Here is a 16,990-nt window from a genome sequence, read left to right as displayed (position 1 = left end):
GGCATTCAATTCTCATATCGCACACTACTACCCCCTGCAGTATGTTGCAATGATCCCCCCCCCATACACAGTACTGTAATGTTCAGTTACAATTAAAAAAATTAAAAATCTGTGCAAGACCCCCCCATGAAACAAAATATTTTTGGTTACGTGTAGTTTTTTTTAATTTTTTATTATTACCATTTAAATGTGTAAAACTTTACTGCTATGATGTTTTGACCATGCTTTACCGTAGCTCTGAGTGAATTGCTGTGCTTTTATCAAGCTTTGCTAAACTTTTAATCAGGTTTGAATATCCTTTTGATAGGTGAAATGGTAGCCCTATCAGTCCAGAGCTGATAGGCAAAGAGAAGGAGAGGTGATTCCTTTTACTGGACTAACTAAACAGTATTTAGTCATCACAAGCTTTCAGGACCTCAGAGGTCTCTTCTTCAGGTGGCAGTATTGTTTAGTAAGTCCAATAAAATCACCTGAATATTCTTTTCAAATTTGAACAAGCATTTGATTCTTTAATTTTGAACAAACTGGAAAAACAAAAATATAATCTGTATCATCTTACAGTAAAATAAAAATTAAATAACCCTGGTATCCAAATGCCTAATAAAGGAACGCATTCTGTGCGTTAGAATGTGTGGCAGCTGTTTCCTTTCGTGATATCTTATTGATGGAGTCGTTTCTAAATTCTGGTATATGAGAATTTATAACTGTCTCACTTTTGTTTTTTTTTGTATTTTTAATTTTTTTTTTTATGAACAAATATTTGTCCCAGCACTTCAATTTAAATTCTTTTACAGCCTTATACAATGTACAGTACCACAGTTTTGATTGAATCAACATGCTTATTATTATTTGTTTATTTAGCAGACGCCTTGATCCAAGGCGACTTACATAGACTAGGGTGTGTGAACTATGCATTAGCTGCAGAGTCACTTACAACTTACAACTACGTCTCTTCCGAAAGACGGAGCACAAGGAGGTTAAGTGACTTGCTCAGGGTCACACAATGAGTCAGTGGCTGAGCTGGGATTTGAACCGGGAACCTCCTAGTTACAAGCTATTTTCTTTAACCACTAGACCACACAGTCTCCTAACTTAACTAAGCTTAACTATGCTTTACCATGCTTGCAATAAGCTAAGCTTTACTATGCTTTACTATGCTTGAACCATACTTTACCGCAGTAAATTGCTGCGGGGCGGGTGGCATCCGGCCTGCGGAGGACAAGCAGTGTGTGCTGGAGCACACGTACCACAGGCAGGAGGTGCCGCTCCAGAGTGCCCCTCCCACAGAGCAGTGCAGCCTGGTAGCACATCATACGCAGTCAAGGCTTCCTGTCACACAGGCCCGGGCTTATCGGCAGGATCTCGGACGCAATGCCTCTTCTAAATGCGAACTTGAAAACACAACCCCGGGTCAGGCCTCTCTGGCCTTTATTAAATGTAATTAGGACATTTCCTCCCTGGTAAATAACCACGATTCCCCTTTCTCTCGTTCGCTTATTCAGTACGTACGCACAAACAAACACTCTGAGGGTGAAACCCTTCTCCGCAGACTCTGCCCTGGTACACTCTTACTGTCACGCGCAAGGCAGGGAGTGAGCACACTATCTGGCTCACCCTCGTTTTGGGTTTTTTTTTTTGGCTTCTACATTTACTGGTAGGCTTGGTGGTCCAGTGGTTAAAGAAAATGGGCTTGATACCAGGAGGTTCCCAGTTCAAATCCCAGCTCAGCCACTGACTCACTGTGTGTGACCCGGAGCAAGTCACCTAACCTCCTTGTGCTGGCAAAGCATATTAAAAAATACGGCAAACCAGGGTATACTGTGGTGAAGGGACAGTATGGGAAAGCTGTGGAACTGTACTGTGGTAAACTTCTATAAGGGTCGCCTCAAGTTACAAATACATTGTGACACTCTGCAAAAGATTAATTCAAATAGTATGGTCTTCTTCAGAAACTGTGTGGATTGAGGTCATTGACAGTCTGTTACACATTGGTGCAGATCTGTTGCTTTGAGCAAGGGAGTTTTTCCTTGCAGATATTTGCAAGCGCTACCCCAGAACCCACCAACACTGGAGAAGCTTACATTGGCACCCTCACGTAGCGAGTTCGAGATATCATACAATAAATACATAATAAGGAAATCCTTTCCCTCTCGGAAACGCTTCCTTTATTGGGAATGCATTTGTCTGAGATTTAACCTGTTGGTTTCCTGGTTTACTGTAAACAGCCTCCCTGCAGTGTAAACCCTGGTCCCGAGACCCTGCGGATCACTAATGGTTGATTTGAGAGGACGAGATACAGTAAGTGGGGGCTGGTGATGTTAACCATTACGCCAGCTGCCTGCGTCACACTAAGAGCCTGGTAGGGCTCACTGTCACAAGGGGCCCGACCTGCTAGAGGAGAGGGGAAGGGTTGGAAGATGTCCTGAAAAACGTTTGGCCTGTATTTCGCTTTAGTGGTTCTCATCATTGTGCTGAACAGGTTTTTTTTTGCTTCCTTCCACCTGCTCCTTATAAAATAATGGCGTTTAAAGCTTATGGTCAAGTCTCCAGTGGTGAAAGAAAAAGGGCTTGATACCAGGCAGGAGGTTCCCAGTTCAATCCCGACTCACTGTGTGTGTGACCCTGAGCAAATCGCTTAACCTCCTTGTGCTCCGTCCTTCGGATGAGACGTCAAACAAGCGAGGTCCTATTGTAATCTGCAGCAGCAGCAGTTGATGCATAGTTCACCCCCTTGTCTCTGTAAGTCGCTTTGGATAAAAGCGTCTGCTGAATAACTAATTCATTAATAATAAACATTATACTGCACAGGTTTTGCTTCCACCTGCGCCTTATCAAATAACGTTGTTTAAAGCTTAAAATCAAGCCCCTTAATTCATTTCTGTATCAGATAAAACAAGTGGGAGTCCAAGTTCATCCAGTCCATCCTGATTAGGGCTATAAAGGTTTCAGTTAGTTCAATATGAAGTCTTTATCAATGCATTTCAAGTAAATATCCATTTATTGACAACAAACCATAGAAACACATATTTAGACAGTCAGTTTTTTTACAATGTACTTAAACTTAGGTCAATATTAGAGCAATGCCAAAGGAAAAATTTTCTCTAGAAAGCAAATATTACAGCCTGCCTGAAGTGTACAAGAGGTTAAAGTTAGGGTTAGTGAATGATGGCTTCTGGAAATATCTATGCAATGTTTCAACAACTTGCAGACAATCCCAGTACTAGCAGGAGCCAAAAAAGAAACAACCTGTGAAAGAATGCGAATAGAAATATGTATTTTTATTAAACAAATTCTAGATAGTTTTGCCTTTCAGTAATGTGTTATTAAAATGGGCAGATAATCATGTCTATTTATAAATGCTACATTAATGAGTAAGCTGCAGGAGTTTTGTAAACATTCCCTATCAGCTGGGGTCTATGTCCCCTGTTCTGCATTTCGTTATAGTAAATGAGGCTCACTGACATTCTCATCTCATTAGCAACTAGCGCTGTGAAAACCAGATCATTGTGGTTCGAAAGGAAGTTTAATTTCACAATATCAACATCCAACCAGCGTTTTCTAAACACTTAGCAGATGGTTGTGCTTTTGTAAAGAATTTTTAAGATAATTTTCTAAGATAATTTTCAAGAGAAATAGACTTCCCAAATCTTCACCAGAAGTACATTTCCCATACCACCCTCCAGTACCAACAGATATCAGAAAACAGACAGTACGTTTTTGTGTGCATGTATTATCTTTGCATTGATGTGACGCATGCAATAAAACACAAAAAAGACTAGAATATATTCAACATGAAATGTAACATGTACTCTGTTTTATATAGAACTGAAAAAAAAAGGAAGCGTTCAGAATTCACTTGCTAAACCCAACCGGTTCCATCTCGAAATTGGTTTACATGCAGAATGTATTGTGGGATCGATTCCTCCAACAGGTAGTTTGAATTGCATTGTACAAATAAGCAAGGTAAACGAGGGAGCAACTGTGACAAACTGCAAGCTAACTGCAAAGCAACCTTATAAGCCATTGCAATCACCACTGACAAGCTGCTGTAAGGTGATCCCAAATTGAAGTGCCCAATTCTATTAATTTGTAGCCTGGGGGGGGGCTTCAAGCAAAAATAAGAGCAAATATGGATGCATTTGATATTTTGATTTCTCTAAAAATAATAATAATAATAATCAAAACTTAGCAAAACAGAAATACCAGCATACTGTAGCACGTAGTAACCTTAAAAATAGTTGACTTCCGGTTAAATAACTCCTTGCCATCCCCATTTGGAAGGCTAATAAACCGTTGCAGTGTCTCGAGTGCTATTGCCCCCCTCCGTGGGCTGGCAGGAGAGCCTGTCATGAGAATTCCTCCCTGAGTCAGTACAGAATCTCACACTCACAGGCCTCTTGTCATTTCTACATCTCTTACCATGTTGTGTTTGGACAGGTTTCCCTGGAAACCAAAGCACTGTGCAGTCGTCAGGCAGTCCGTCACACAGGACGTGCTTTTGTCATCAATTCTTTGTTCTGTTCGTTAATGCCTAGGTAGCGCTCCCTCTGTATTTCACGATCCTGCCATATTAAAGGTAAATTGTACAAATACTGTATTTTACTGTATATAAAAGAGCTCTGCACCGATTCACTGTTTTCAATATTTCGCATTTTTCATGCAAGAGTCAGATAGTGAATTATGGAGGGAGCACTTCTTACTTTGCATTATACTTTAGAAGAATCTGGTACAGCAATGCACACTTTCACAGCTTGCTTAGCAAACGGAATATTTAAATAAAGGATGCAGACGTGAAAATGGAAATCCAATTCTGTGCAACTGGCTGCTGCACCAGTGTGACTGGGCATGCACTGCGTATTACAAGCAGTTAGCACTTTAAATAAAATGAATAAGCTGTACCTGTTAACTATTTGCCAGTGGTGTACAACTCTGGCCCTTGAGATCCATTGCAGTTTGTGTCCCAAATTAGTTATTTGACTCCTTAGCAGGTTCAAGGACCTGCTTGGAGTTAAGACCTACATCTGTGGCCAAAAGTTTTGCATCACCCTATAGAATGAACACATTTTGCTCCATAAAGTCGAATGAAACCTGCTGAATAATGTTACCTTAACAGATTGAATTACGTACAGCTTTGTAGTTTTCCATATACTTAACGAAAAAAACAGACAAATTTAGAAATTTCATCACCTAAAATGGTAGGTGATGCAAAACTTTTGGCCATAGCTGTAGACTGGTATATGCATTTATTTAGCAAACAAAAAAAAAGTCAAAAGACAAAGGGGTAATTCTTTAAATTGCGTGTCGAAAAACTTTAATAAATCACTAAATGGTGATTGCAAAGAATTTAAAATACAGGTTTTTACAAAATGCAATATTCCCACAAAGCTAAAGTTCACAAAAATTGTTCTTTTATATTACAGTTTCTCAATGCCGCAATAAATAAATCAATAAATAGCCAGTAAGCAGCAGAGAGAAGGGGACTAGCACGTGGGGGGGTTGCGTGAATCCAACCGAAAGCCAGTTAGAGCCAGTATTTGATAAAAAGTGTTTTTCGTCGAGCCGTGAAGTGTTGGGGGGCGAGCTCTTCAAAAGACATTGCCACTTATCACCTCCACCGATAAGTGAGGTCTTTGCCATAAAAGTGTAAAAGAGACACGCAGGACAGTGAAGCTGGGCCGGAGGAGTCCTCGTCAGCACCGCTAGCCCAAGAATTTGACAGCTCGGCAGGTCGTGTCGATGGAGTGACGGGCCTAATGTTTCTCAGCCCCGACACCTCCGTATCAGCTGGGGCTTAGGAGCAAGAGAGTGGCACTAACACGGCATGTGATGCTGTGGAATGGTGGTCAAGGACAGCGATGCCTTGTGTTTGCAGAGTCGTGAAGGGACTGTCGTTTCCTTATCCACTACCGTACTGTAACTGCAGCAGAGGAAGGTCAGCAACTGAATTGACTTTTTATTCTTAAGGTTAAGTGACTTGCTCAGGGTCACACACAATGAGTCAGTGGCTGAGCTGGTAATGAACTGGGAACCTCCTGGTAACAAGCCCCTTTCTTTAACCACCGGACCACCAGGCGTTTTACGCATAACAAAATGCTCTCGGTTTCTCCTTTTGCAATTTCGTTTTCTTTTCAGGGTAAGAGCATTGCCAAGGTTCAAAGAGTAAAAGCCTGCAACACCTGTCAACATATTACCGTATAGAAAAACAAATGCTGTGGTGACAATTTGCATGGTTTCAGAGGGCTGAATTCAACAGTCCTTGTGTAGTCCCGAGGGTGAATTATTTGAATTTACACTCATGCACTTTAAACCAAGAGCCACTGTTAATTGTCACTGTGGTTCTTCATCAAAAACTGAAGTCCAATTTACATTCCTTGACCACAATCATGGGAAGGCGGAGGGTGCATCTGAAGTTGAAAGTAACAAGATATTTTCTTAAGCCACAAAGCAGACAGTATTAGTCTTATCTGTCTCTCGCTCCTCGTTTGAGCAACCCAAGAACCTGGTGAAATATTCAATTGTTTTTCTGCTCTATTTACAGCTCCAGTGCTGCAGTTTATGACAGAACCCTGTTAGAAATATACATGCATTGATCATTTACTTCACAGAGAAATAATACAGAGAATCAAGGCTTGAAACATACTGGTCTGACCTCATTTCTCATAGCCTGTTTTGTTTTAGCACATTTTAGGTGTTCCCCTTTTAAATGTACTTGTAAAAACGATTGTATAGATAATCTGGATACATTCTCCGAGGTGTATTCCATTGAAAAGTACAGTTTTTTAAATGGGAACCACCAGTTGCGATTAGACACCAAATACCTGGCAAAGAGACCTGGCACATTTACCTTATTAATTCAGTAACTGCAAAATCGCACGAACATTATTATAATAACGTATTGTCTTGTACAATTAATCTAAAACCCATTGCCTGTGCCGGTTGCAATATTGATTAAATGAGCTTTATTAAATTTTTAATTAAAAAAAAAAAAAAACATTCATCCTATTCACAAAAATGAATACTGTACACACAATTAAATAATCTTCTCTTTTTTTAAATACGATATACAAAATGTACACATTTACAGACCTAGAAATTACATACTCCCGCATTAAACTGTTTGCAAGTTTGTTTGTTTATTTGTTTTTTTCCCAACAGCATCCGCCACTATCTGCAGCCGCATTCCGCCACGACCATCCCTTCGTATTTATATTTGAAAGTGACAACCCCTGCATCATCCAAGTAGAGGATGGATATGGGGTCCAGTTTAGTGGGGACACAGCAAGCCCTCGAAGCCTTCTGTGGGTTTTTCATGTGGACTAAAGTCTGAACGATGGCATGCTTTGTCGGGGTGACGTGCTCAATCAGAGGGTAGTTGCACACTCCGCTGCACTTAAAGGCCTCGTACCCAGTAGGGGCGATTATCCAGGAGTGCCACCCGATCTCGTTGAACTCTACGAAGAAGGGGGTCTTCTTGCAGGTGTTGCCCTTGGCGTTCCTTCTTATCCTGGAGGTGGTGTCGTAGATCAGGTTGGACCTCATCTGGAGCAGGGACTCCTCGTTGGGAGAGTCCTCCAGCCCGTTCATCATGTCCATCTCAAACTCCAGGAGCTGCTCGTGTTCGATCATCTCGTTCAGCTCTTTCTTCTCCTCCTTCTTCTCGTTGCTCTGGTCGTCCGAGAAGACGATGAGCAGGGGCACATGCTTGGCCTCAGGGTTAACATCGATGTCCAGGTTCCCTTCCCCGTACCCCTCGCCGTCCTCTCCCAGGCTTTCGATGTGGACCTCCAGCCGGTGGGTGGTGTAGTCGGCCTTGCGCCAGCGGCGGATGGCGGCCGTGAGATCAAAGGCCTCCCACCCGCTGTCTGTGTCGTAGACCTGACGAGAAGCCAGCTCGGCCAATCGGCCGTGACCGTCGTTCCCCCCACGTCTCTCTTCCGCCTCTATATCCTCATGCGCCTCGTAAATTGTCACCTTCCTGTCCACGCCCTCGTACATCCTGCGGTCTCGCTCCACCAAGGTGTAGAGACGCAGCTCGGCCATGGTGATCTTCTCGTGGTGAGGGATGGACATGTTGAAGAGCAGAGAGTGTTTCCGGATCCCACTGATGTCCATTCGGTAGGAGGATGTGTCTAGAAGAACAAAACCGGGCAGCTTAGGAACTTCTCTATGTACATAAAAACACTCACAATGTGTGCTACTAAATTCCTGCCACGTCTCTTTTTGTTGTTCAGTTATTAGGACTGCTGGATAGTCCATCAGTTATACAAAATTAAAATCAGCAGAATAAGGTGGAAAACTGACATACAGGCTGCTATTTTCAAAGAAGCGGGAGTCATTGTCTGGGAGATGTCAAGTAATAAAGAGGATGATGCCTAGGAGAGATTGGTTATTGTTACAGGCATGTTCATTTACTAATATACAACATGCTTTGCCAATATGCCTGATAGATGAGTTTGTAGCATTTCATTGCAAAAACAATGGAGTATTATTTTGTATCAAATGGCTCTTACATGCGTAATTGAGGTTGTATCTTTATAAATGCATCTTTATTTTAGGTTATATTGTTTCCTCAAATTGAGGGTGGGGAAACATGGGCTGCGACTTTAATTCAAGGGCCTTAAATTGAAAAGAATACGGTCGTTTTCTATATTTCTATAAACAAAATACAACACACAGATTATTTCAGTGCTTGCAATATCAAATTAAAAATAGCGTTGCACATCACGTACGAAAAAGCAACATTTAAATTGTTCCTTTTTTTGGGTTCCTGTTTACAGTACATTCCCCTCTCCACGAACACAAACACTGTGGGTTTTGCGTGTCAAATTACACTGGATCAGAAAGTAGATAAGAGTATGAAACTGGTCACTAGCACTCATTCAGAACAGCCGTTATGTGTTACAATGGTGCGTGATGCATATGGGATTGTTAGTCCCACCTTGCTGATTTAGTTTGTGATAACTGGTTCCTAAAAGTCATTTCCTCCCAAACTTTCAATGAGGCAAAAACACAGGAAGCTGATAAAGGTTGTGAACTTTGGCCAATGGGAAGTTCTTTAATCATGTGTCAAATAACTCAGTGAGGCTTAGTAAATTAACAGTGGATTATGGCAGCGTACTACACGGTTTAAAAGCTGCCAGAATACTACAAGACTGACATCTGCACTTACTGTAGACTACACTGTGTTTAAATATGAAGCTTGCATTGTAACCATGTACTGCCTTGCAACACCTGTGAGTCGCCTTGGATAAAAGGCGTCTGCCAAATAAATAAATAAATAAATAAATCATATGTCTCAGCCACTTTTTTGTATTTGTAAATGAAATAATTATCGAAAAAAAAAAATCAGTTAACATTGCATAACATAACTATGGGAAAAGCATTGAAAAACAATTACTGTGCACAATTACTGTGGTAAATTTTTAAGAGGGGTATTACTCTACAGTATATGTACTTGGTTATTAAAACTGTAATGCATCACAGCTACACCACAGTACAATATTAGAAGAGAAGGAACCTAAACATTTCTGCACAGTGTCCTATCTAACTGAAATCAAACAAGCACCATGTTCCAGACCAATGGCTCAATTCAAGCATCTTCTGCAATAATTGTTTTCATCTGTTCTATATTCGGTATGCATTACGATTTTGGAAACAGATGTAATTGAGGGTATTTCAAAATTCAAAATGTAATATAAACAATGCAATTTGTTTCCATAAATTATCTCATTCGCTTGCAGTATTACCCCGATCATTGGATTTTGTGCTCAAGTACACATACTGAACTCTGTAGTATATTGCACACCCCTTTGTAGTTTCCCCATCTACTTAATGAAAAACTGATATTTCAAAATCTAACATGAAATAATACTGTACCGTGGCTTCCGGTAGACTTTTTTGGATAGCATTTTGTAGTTTCTTTGATTACACAAAACAAAAGATCTAAATTATGTTTATGTATGTCTCAATCCTAAAATTGGAGGTGATGGAAAACCTCTGGCCACAGCTGTCAATCCTACTGTCCTCCCTTACCTTCGTTTTGGAAGCTCCTCACAATGTTGGCTGAAGGCATGGAAGTCCGGTCGTTGGCGAACTTGTTGTAGAGCTCCAGCATGTACTCTGGGGGGTCCACTTTGGCCGCAGCCTCGTGCTGGGGCAGCCCAGACAGGTTGAACGTCTTCAGGAACTGGTGCCGGATGGTCTGCATGAAGCTTTGGAAATCCAGGCCGCTGTCCTGCTCCAGGAGGGGGTCGCTCAAAAAGGGGTATCCATCTGGGTCCGCCCCGGGATGCAGGTCCACTGGTGCCATGATGGGATTGCAGATCCCAGAGTGGACGAAGAACCACAGGGCTGCGCAAAGCCCCACCGTATCCATATTCTTGGCTCTTGCGCTGAAACACTTGTCTGGCTTCTCTTGCTTGGGGATAAGCAGGCTGCTCAGTTGCCTGTGAGATGTATGGGGGTTGGTTGTTCGGTTCAGTTGGTTGGTTGGTTGGTTGGTTGGTGGAAGGCTTTAGCCTGGGCAGCAGTTTTATAATCGAGAGAGAGAGAGAGAGTGAGAGAGAGAGAGTTGGGCTGGTGTCATCCAGAGTAGACAGGTTTGATAGTGGTGCTCTTCTTTCTAGCTTGTGATCGCACACGCTCGCTCTCCACTTCTAGTAACAGGATGGCTTTGCTTCGCCTGCCTGCCTGCCTGCCTGCGGCATCCTAGCCTGCTTTTCTTATCTCTGAAATGGGAAGCTCTGCACCAGATTTTGAGTGTGTGTGTGTGTGTGTGTGTTATCTGCCTAATCCTCTTTAATGAGCATTTTGTAAACATTCTTCAGTAGCTCACAATATTGGATAGGACAGTTGTATCAAGGGTGGTGGTGGGAAGGGGGTGGGGGTTGGGAAGTGTGTGTTGGGTGGATGGTCTTTATTTCATGGTGGCGATTTCCCTTCTGTAAGTGATTCCATCAACTCTTTAATCAAACTATATGTTCATAAGCAAAGGCTCGGAAAGACAGCTCACGTGATTTTGTAGATTTATGCATTACTTTGCGATTGGCAGAAGTATTGTTGTCAATTCTAATACAGTTTATAAAAATTGGAAAATGCACCTACCCTTTGGTATCACGTGGGCAGTTGTACGAACAAAATAAGATGTATTTACACAAAAATTAAGAGGATCATGTGTCTAGTACAGCTCTGGCCAAAAGTTTTGCATTACCCTATAAAATGATCCAATTTTGCTTCATAAAGTCGAATGAAATCTGCTGAATAATGTTCCGTTAACATATTGAATTACACACCGCTTTGTAGTTTTCCATCTACTTAAAGAAAAATGACATTTATCTTTAAGTAAATCTAACATGAAATACTACTGTACTACGGTTATGTCTTCCCGTAGCAGTATCATTTTGTAGTTTCTTTGATTGATATATATATATATATTTATCTCTCTCTCCCTCTATATATATATATATATATATATATATATATATATATATATATATATATATATATATATATATATGTCTCATCCTAAAACTTTGCAAAACTTTTGTCCATAGCTGTAGTGTGTGGTGTGGTATAGGAAGTTTTTTCAGCCACTGACGGATGCCTAGGTCTGGGAAAGGTTGTGACAGATTTGAATCAATTGTTTAAAGGAATTCTTCTCCAGGATGTGTTACTCCATTTCCTTCCACTTTCCATTGCTCACACTGGGATAGATTAGCTTCTGTGATGGATATATCCGAGCAAAAATATCTGGAGCTGGGAAAACTGTAGTTACAACAGACAACAGGTGGCCTTTGCAGAGGTGTTCCCTAAGCACATCTATTGAATATTGGTATGTATTAAATTAATTAATTTCGTATTTCTCTCTGCAGCAGTACTTTTTGGATGAACCCTGGATATTAACAACACAGAGACCAAAATATGAACCACATAATTAACTAAATGTAAAAAAAAAACAGCTAACAGAAGATAGAGCTAAATCCCCAGGAAACTGTACATGCAATAAAGCAAAATGAAGGACCTAAAATGTACAGTACACAGCACAATTAGGAGCCTTTTAAAGAAGTCTGCATCGCTAAATTAGCTTAAATGAATGACACAGGGTGTTTACAGTATCGAAAAACCATAATAATAAATAATACGATACAAATACAATGCTCTAAGCCTATTAAAACAAGTCATTTTTGGCTGCTGCACCACTAAGGAAAGAGCTAATCTCCCAGCAGCTGTGTTTGTAAACAGTGGTTTCACGCAAAATCTTGGCAGTTCTGAGGGAAGAGTCTCATCTATGTCCAAGAAGATTGTTTGGGTACTTGTTAGCGATTGTTATCTGCTTAAGGGCAGGCAAGCCTGTTTTAATTTCATGTTTTGAGCCAGAAATTAATGGTTGAAAAACAGGACCTCTTAGCTCCCACAGATACACTTGCACTACTGCGACAGGGTTCAGATTTTTCCTCTGGCTGAATGTGAATTCCCATGCCATAATGCACACTAAAAGAAAGCTGATGCTCAGTTAATGAAGAGCATTATTCCTGGATTACAAATGCAAAAAAAAAATTAAGGAAGTTATCGTGTTCACTTGGGATGCGCAGAAACCCATACTTGCCTTTAAGAAGTATTAAAAAAAAAATTGGCAGGTATTCAGTAAATCCATTCATTAATGCGTTGATTTCAAAACAAGACAAGCTGTCCTTACCTCATGTTTACAATTGAGTACCAATTAATGGCAATTAACTCCCGCGTTGCGTGTTGTTTTTTTTTTAATATAAAAATGTAGTCGTTTGGAATGGCCAATTATTTTTAGGCTCAGCTCACCGCTACCACCCCTGCGCTGACTCGGGAGGGCGAAGACGAACACACGCTGTCCTCCGAAGAGTGTGCCGTCAGCCGACCGCTTTTTTTCACACAGCGGACTCACCATGCAGCCACCCAAGAGCTGTAGTGTCAGAGGACAACCCAGCTCTCGGGCAGCTTACAGGCAAGCCCGTAGGTGCCCGGCCAGACTACAGGGGTCGCTGGTGCTTGGTGAGCCGAGAACACCCTGGCCGACCTAAACCTTCCGCCCCCCACCCCCCGGGCGACGCTCGCCCAATTGTGCACCGCCCCCTGGGAGCTCCCGTCTTCGGTCGGCTGTGAAAGAGCCTGTACTCGAACCAGCGTTGCGTGTTTTAAAAGCCAATTGGCAGGTTATTTTCCTCTCATCTCTGACATTTTTACTGTCGTACTGGTGTGCCGCCTTGGGACTCAACTGTAAAGGTGAGGGAAGGACAGCTTGTCTCTTTTTGAAATCAACACATTAGTGAATGGATTTATTGAATACCTGCCCATAAATACTTCTTAAAGACAATTTGGGGTACAGGTTTCTGCACAGCCGTAGTGTGGGAGGCAGGCAGGGTGAATGCATAAAAAAAGGTCCACACTTTGAAAGAGGATGCCTAAAACACTGGGCAAGTTTATATTCTATAAATCAATACGCGTAAGCTGAAACAAATCACTTCCAATTGTTTTAACACTGGAGCGCTCTTCTCAGTCCTCATTCACGTCTTGTAAGGAAGTATAGGACATTGCACTCTGGGTAAATACCAAAAAAAAAAAAAAAAAGAGTTTACGTCAGATTTGAAAGATTTTAAATTCCACAGCACTTAACGGTGCTGAGGATTGTCATGTGGGCACAGCGCTGGGTGTTGGAGAGCAGATACTGCACAGTGTGGGTCACGATGATGACACCTCGCAATATTCACAGTCCGTCGCAAATTCCCATCAGCTTTCCAAGAGTCCGGTATTTTATCTAAGCTAGCTGTCCTTCTGTCCTCCTCCACAAACATAATGACCATAGCTGGTGCGAAAATCTGACTTTTAAATGATGCTTAAAGACCGTGCCATCATTAGCCTGCAGTAACCTTGTAAGGCAGTTTGTGTTGAGCTGTGCTGGTATAACATTCAACAAAAAACGTTTCGGCTTTGGTTCTGCTAGAGTAAAAGGAGGTGTTTTCACGGCAATCATTTGTCTGCTTTTATAGTATATGGAGATAACCTGTTAAACCACAGTAAAACTTCAGGGACTACCCCGACATGGAGAGAGCAGGTACTGACTTGGTTTGAAAGTTGAAGTTATGGAGCCATTTAAAAACACAGAGAGATTGAGGACTGCACCAAGAAGCAGCATTGTCTTGAATGACATTGTTCAATATTTATAGTCAAAAGTTATATAACTTAATACATTCTGGTAATGCAACAAAATTGGTGTTAGTAGTTGGAAAAAAAAGAAGCAGCTTACTAATAGAACAGAGGCCCTTAAAGTTTCAAGCGTTTAAATGATAGTTCGATGATGGAGGTTGTTAGTTCGTTATTATTATTATTATTATTTGTTTATTTAGCAGACGCCTTTATCCAAGGCGACTTACAGAGACTAGGGTGTGTGAACTATGCATCAGCTGCAGAGTCACTTACAATTACGTCTCACCCGAAAGACGGAGCACAAGGAGGTTAAGTGACTTGCTCAGGGTCACACAATGAGTCAGTGGCTGAGATGGGATTTGAACCGGGGACCTCCTGGTTATTAGCCCTTTTCTTTAACCACTGGACCACACAGCCTCCCAAGGACTTAAAGGACCAAGCAAGTTAAAGGACCAAGCAAGTTATGCTGTGCGTGGACCACTTTGGGAAGTCGTTGCTGGGACACAGTGAATGCCAGTTCCTAATGTCTAATGATGAGACTGGATCTCCAAAGTTGTGTTATGCTGAAAATGCTACTATCAGTCCTAACAAGGCAAGTTTCCCTGATGGAAATTTTTGACATAGCGGTAAAGTTAGCGATCCTGCTAAATTTAAAGTTTTCTGCAGCTGAAATTGTCGGCGGGTGGGGGTGTCAAGTGTGCGATAAGGGCAACCGAGAGACAGTGTGACTGTGATGGAAGCAAGATGGGCCAGGGAGAAGACACTATCCACTGACAAACGACTGGGGGAGGCTGCTGGCACTTATCTGGGGAAAAACGGACTTGCCAATTATTTATGGAATTTCTCTGACAAAATGAAATGGCATTTTCTTTGCTTTTTTTTTAGATGACCACACCGACACGGCTTCCTACTGTCATAGTGACTAATTGGGGAGTGAGTTAGCGAAGGAAATGTGTGTGCCCTTAAAATCAGTCTCTTGCCCCTTGTGCTGTTAGGAAACAGCTTGGGAATAAACAACCACATACCATTCTGATTATTATTATCCAATTAAAAAGTTCCCTTCTTTGTTTCCCACCACCAATTTGCATACACTGCATATTTCTAGGACCGGAGATGATTATTGTTATTTTATTATATATTTATTTGTCAGATGTCTTTATCCAAGGCGACTCACAGGTGTTCCAGGGCAGCACAGGGTTACAATGCAAACTTCATATTTAAACACAGTGTAGTTTACAGTAAGTGCAAATAATACTTACTGTAAACTACACTACAGAAGAAAATAAATGAAAAGGAAAACATTCACGTTTAATGATTTCTAGATCAGCCGAATAGATTTCTGCAGAAGTACAGTATACTATTCTGTCTTGAGACACTGTTTTGTGTAACAGGTACAGTTAAGAACATAAGAAAGTTTACAAACGAGGGGAGGCCATTCGGCCCATCTTGCTCGTTTGGTTGTTAGTAGCTTACTGACCCCAGAACCTCATCAAGCAGCTTCTTGAAGGATCCCAGGGTGTTAGCTTCAACAACATTACTGGGGAGTTGGTTCCAGACCCTCACAATTCTCTGTGTAAAAAAGTGCCTCCTATTTTCTGTTCTGAATGCCCCTTTATCTAATCTCCATTTGTGACCCCTGGTCCTTGTTTCTTTTTTCAAATCGAAAAAGTCCCTGTCAATACCTTTTAGAATTTTGAATGCTTGAATCAGATCACTGCGTAGTCTTCTTAGTTCAAGACTGAATAGTTTTAAGGAAGTAGATACATGAAGCTTGACAGATTCCCTGCTAACTTGGCCACTGGGTCTTGTCTTATACCTTTTATCTAAGGAGGTACCCAGACTTTCTCAGCTGTGTTTATTTTAAAACGCTCATCCCTCTGGGCTGATAACATGCAAAGTGATCTCTTCTTCATGTTAATCTGGTACTCCAAAGTGATGTCATGTAGCAGCCTGCTTTCCATTAATATAAACAAGCAACGGATCACTGCAAATCTGTTACAATCCAAGCTGGGTTTTGTTTACGTGTTTCTGATGATCTTTTTTTTTTTTTTGTATTAGTATAATTTTTTTTTTTTTTGTATTTTATTTATGGACCCAGGAGGTGCTGGGGCAGAACAACAGGGTTGTGGCGACAATATGAGACTTTAGTATAATAACCTTTTAAAAGCTCTTGAGTTTACCGCCCACAGATGAAAAACACAATGCATTTTTAATGGTATTCTTTAAAAGTTTACTGGAAACAATACAGGTCATGTGGTTTGCTTCAAGAAGTGCATGGCCCAGTGTGAAAATCAACCACATACAGTGTTTGATTTAGTTTACTAAAGCTAAATGTATTTATTATTATTATTATTATTATTATTATTATTATTATTATTATTATTATTATTATTATTATTATTTTCCATATATTGGTACATTCTGTTTTGTGCTTATTTGCATTTTATTCATATAATTTATTTTTTTATTTTGTCATTGTTTATATATGGCCACACCCTGGGTTTTTTCCTTACATCAGAATTGCAGTGATTCAAAATGGTTCTTCTTGTTAAAGTTCTGATGCCACACCTTTGAATGTAAACACCAATCTCTCTTTCCTACTTTCACCTGAAGAAGAGAGCTCTGAGGTCCTGAAAGCTTGTGATTAATTATTGTTTAGTTAGTCCAATAAAACGGTAATCACATCTCTTTTATCTAGGATTAACTGAACAAACTTAAACCAAGAAGCACACACACACACATTGTTTTCCAGTGAAACCCTCCCCAATGAGTTTTATTATCCCTGTACAGTCCATAACTCAAAGCTGCAACCATG

The 16,990-nt window shown here is 40.9% G+C and overlaps 1 protein-coding gene across 1 annotated transcript; it reads right to left on the bottom strand.

Moving 5' to 3' along the window:
* Nucleotides 1–5,231: 5,231 nt before the first annotated feature.
* On the bottom strand, nt 5,232–10,713 carry LOC117397961 (bone morphogenetic protein 10). The gene is made up of 2 exons (XM_033996941.3): nt 10,033–10,713; nt 5,232–8,129 (listed from the first exon to the last, which is right to left on the bottom strand). The coding sequence occupies exons 1-2, from the start codon at nt 10,373–10,375 to the stop codon at nt 7,165–7,167; spliced, it is 1,308 nt and encodes a 435-aa protein (XP_033852832.3). The 5' UTR covers nt 10,376–10,713; the 3' UTR covers nt 5,232–7,164.
* Between the last annotated feature and the right edge of the window lie 6,277 nt (nt 10,714–16,990).

Source organism: Acipenser ruthenus, chromosome 46, assembly GCF_902713425.1.
Source record: "Acipenser ruthenus chromosome 46, fAciRut3.2 maternal haplotype, whole genome shotgun sequence".
In the NCBI taxonomy this organism is placed as follows: domain Eukaryota; kingdom Metazoa; phylum Chordata; class Actinopteri; order Acipenseriformes; family Acipenseridae; genus Acipenser; species Acipenser ruthenus.
Note: the sequence above shows the minus strand (reverse complement) of the source record. Positions and strands in the feature narration are given on the sequence as shown.

Bases quoted from the DNA above. Each gene is read 5' to 3' on its own strand.
- LOC117397961 (XM_033996941.3), bottom strand. From the start codon at position 10,375: ATGGATACGGTGGGGCTTTGCGCAGCCCTGTGGTTCTTCGTCCACTCT. The intron at 8,130-10,032 runs GTAAGGGAGGAC...TTGTTCTTCTAG, and splicing joins GAGGAGCTTCCAAAACGAAG to ACACATCCTCCTACCGAATG.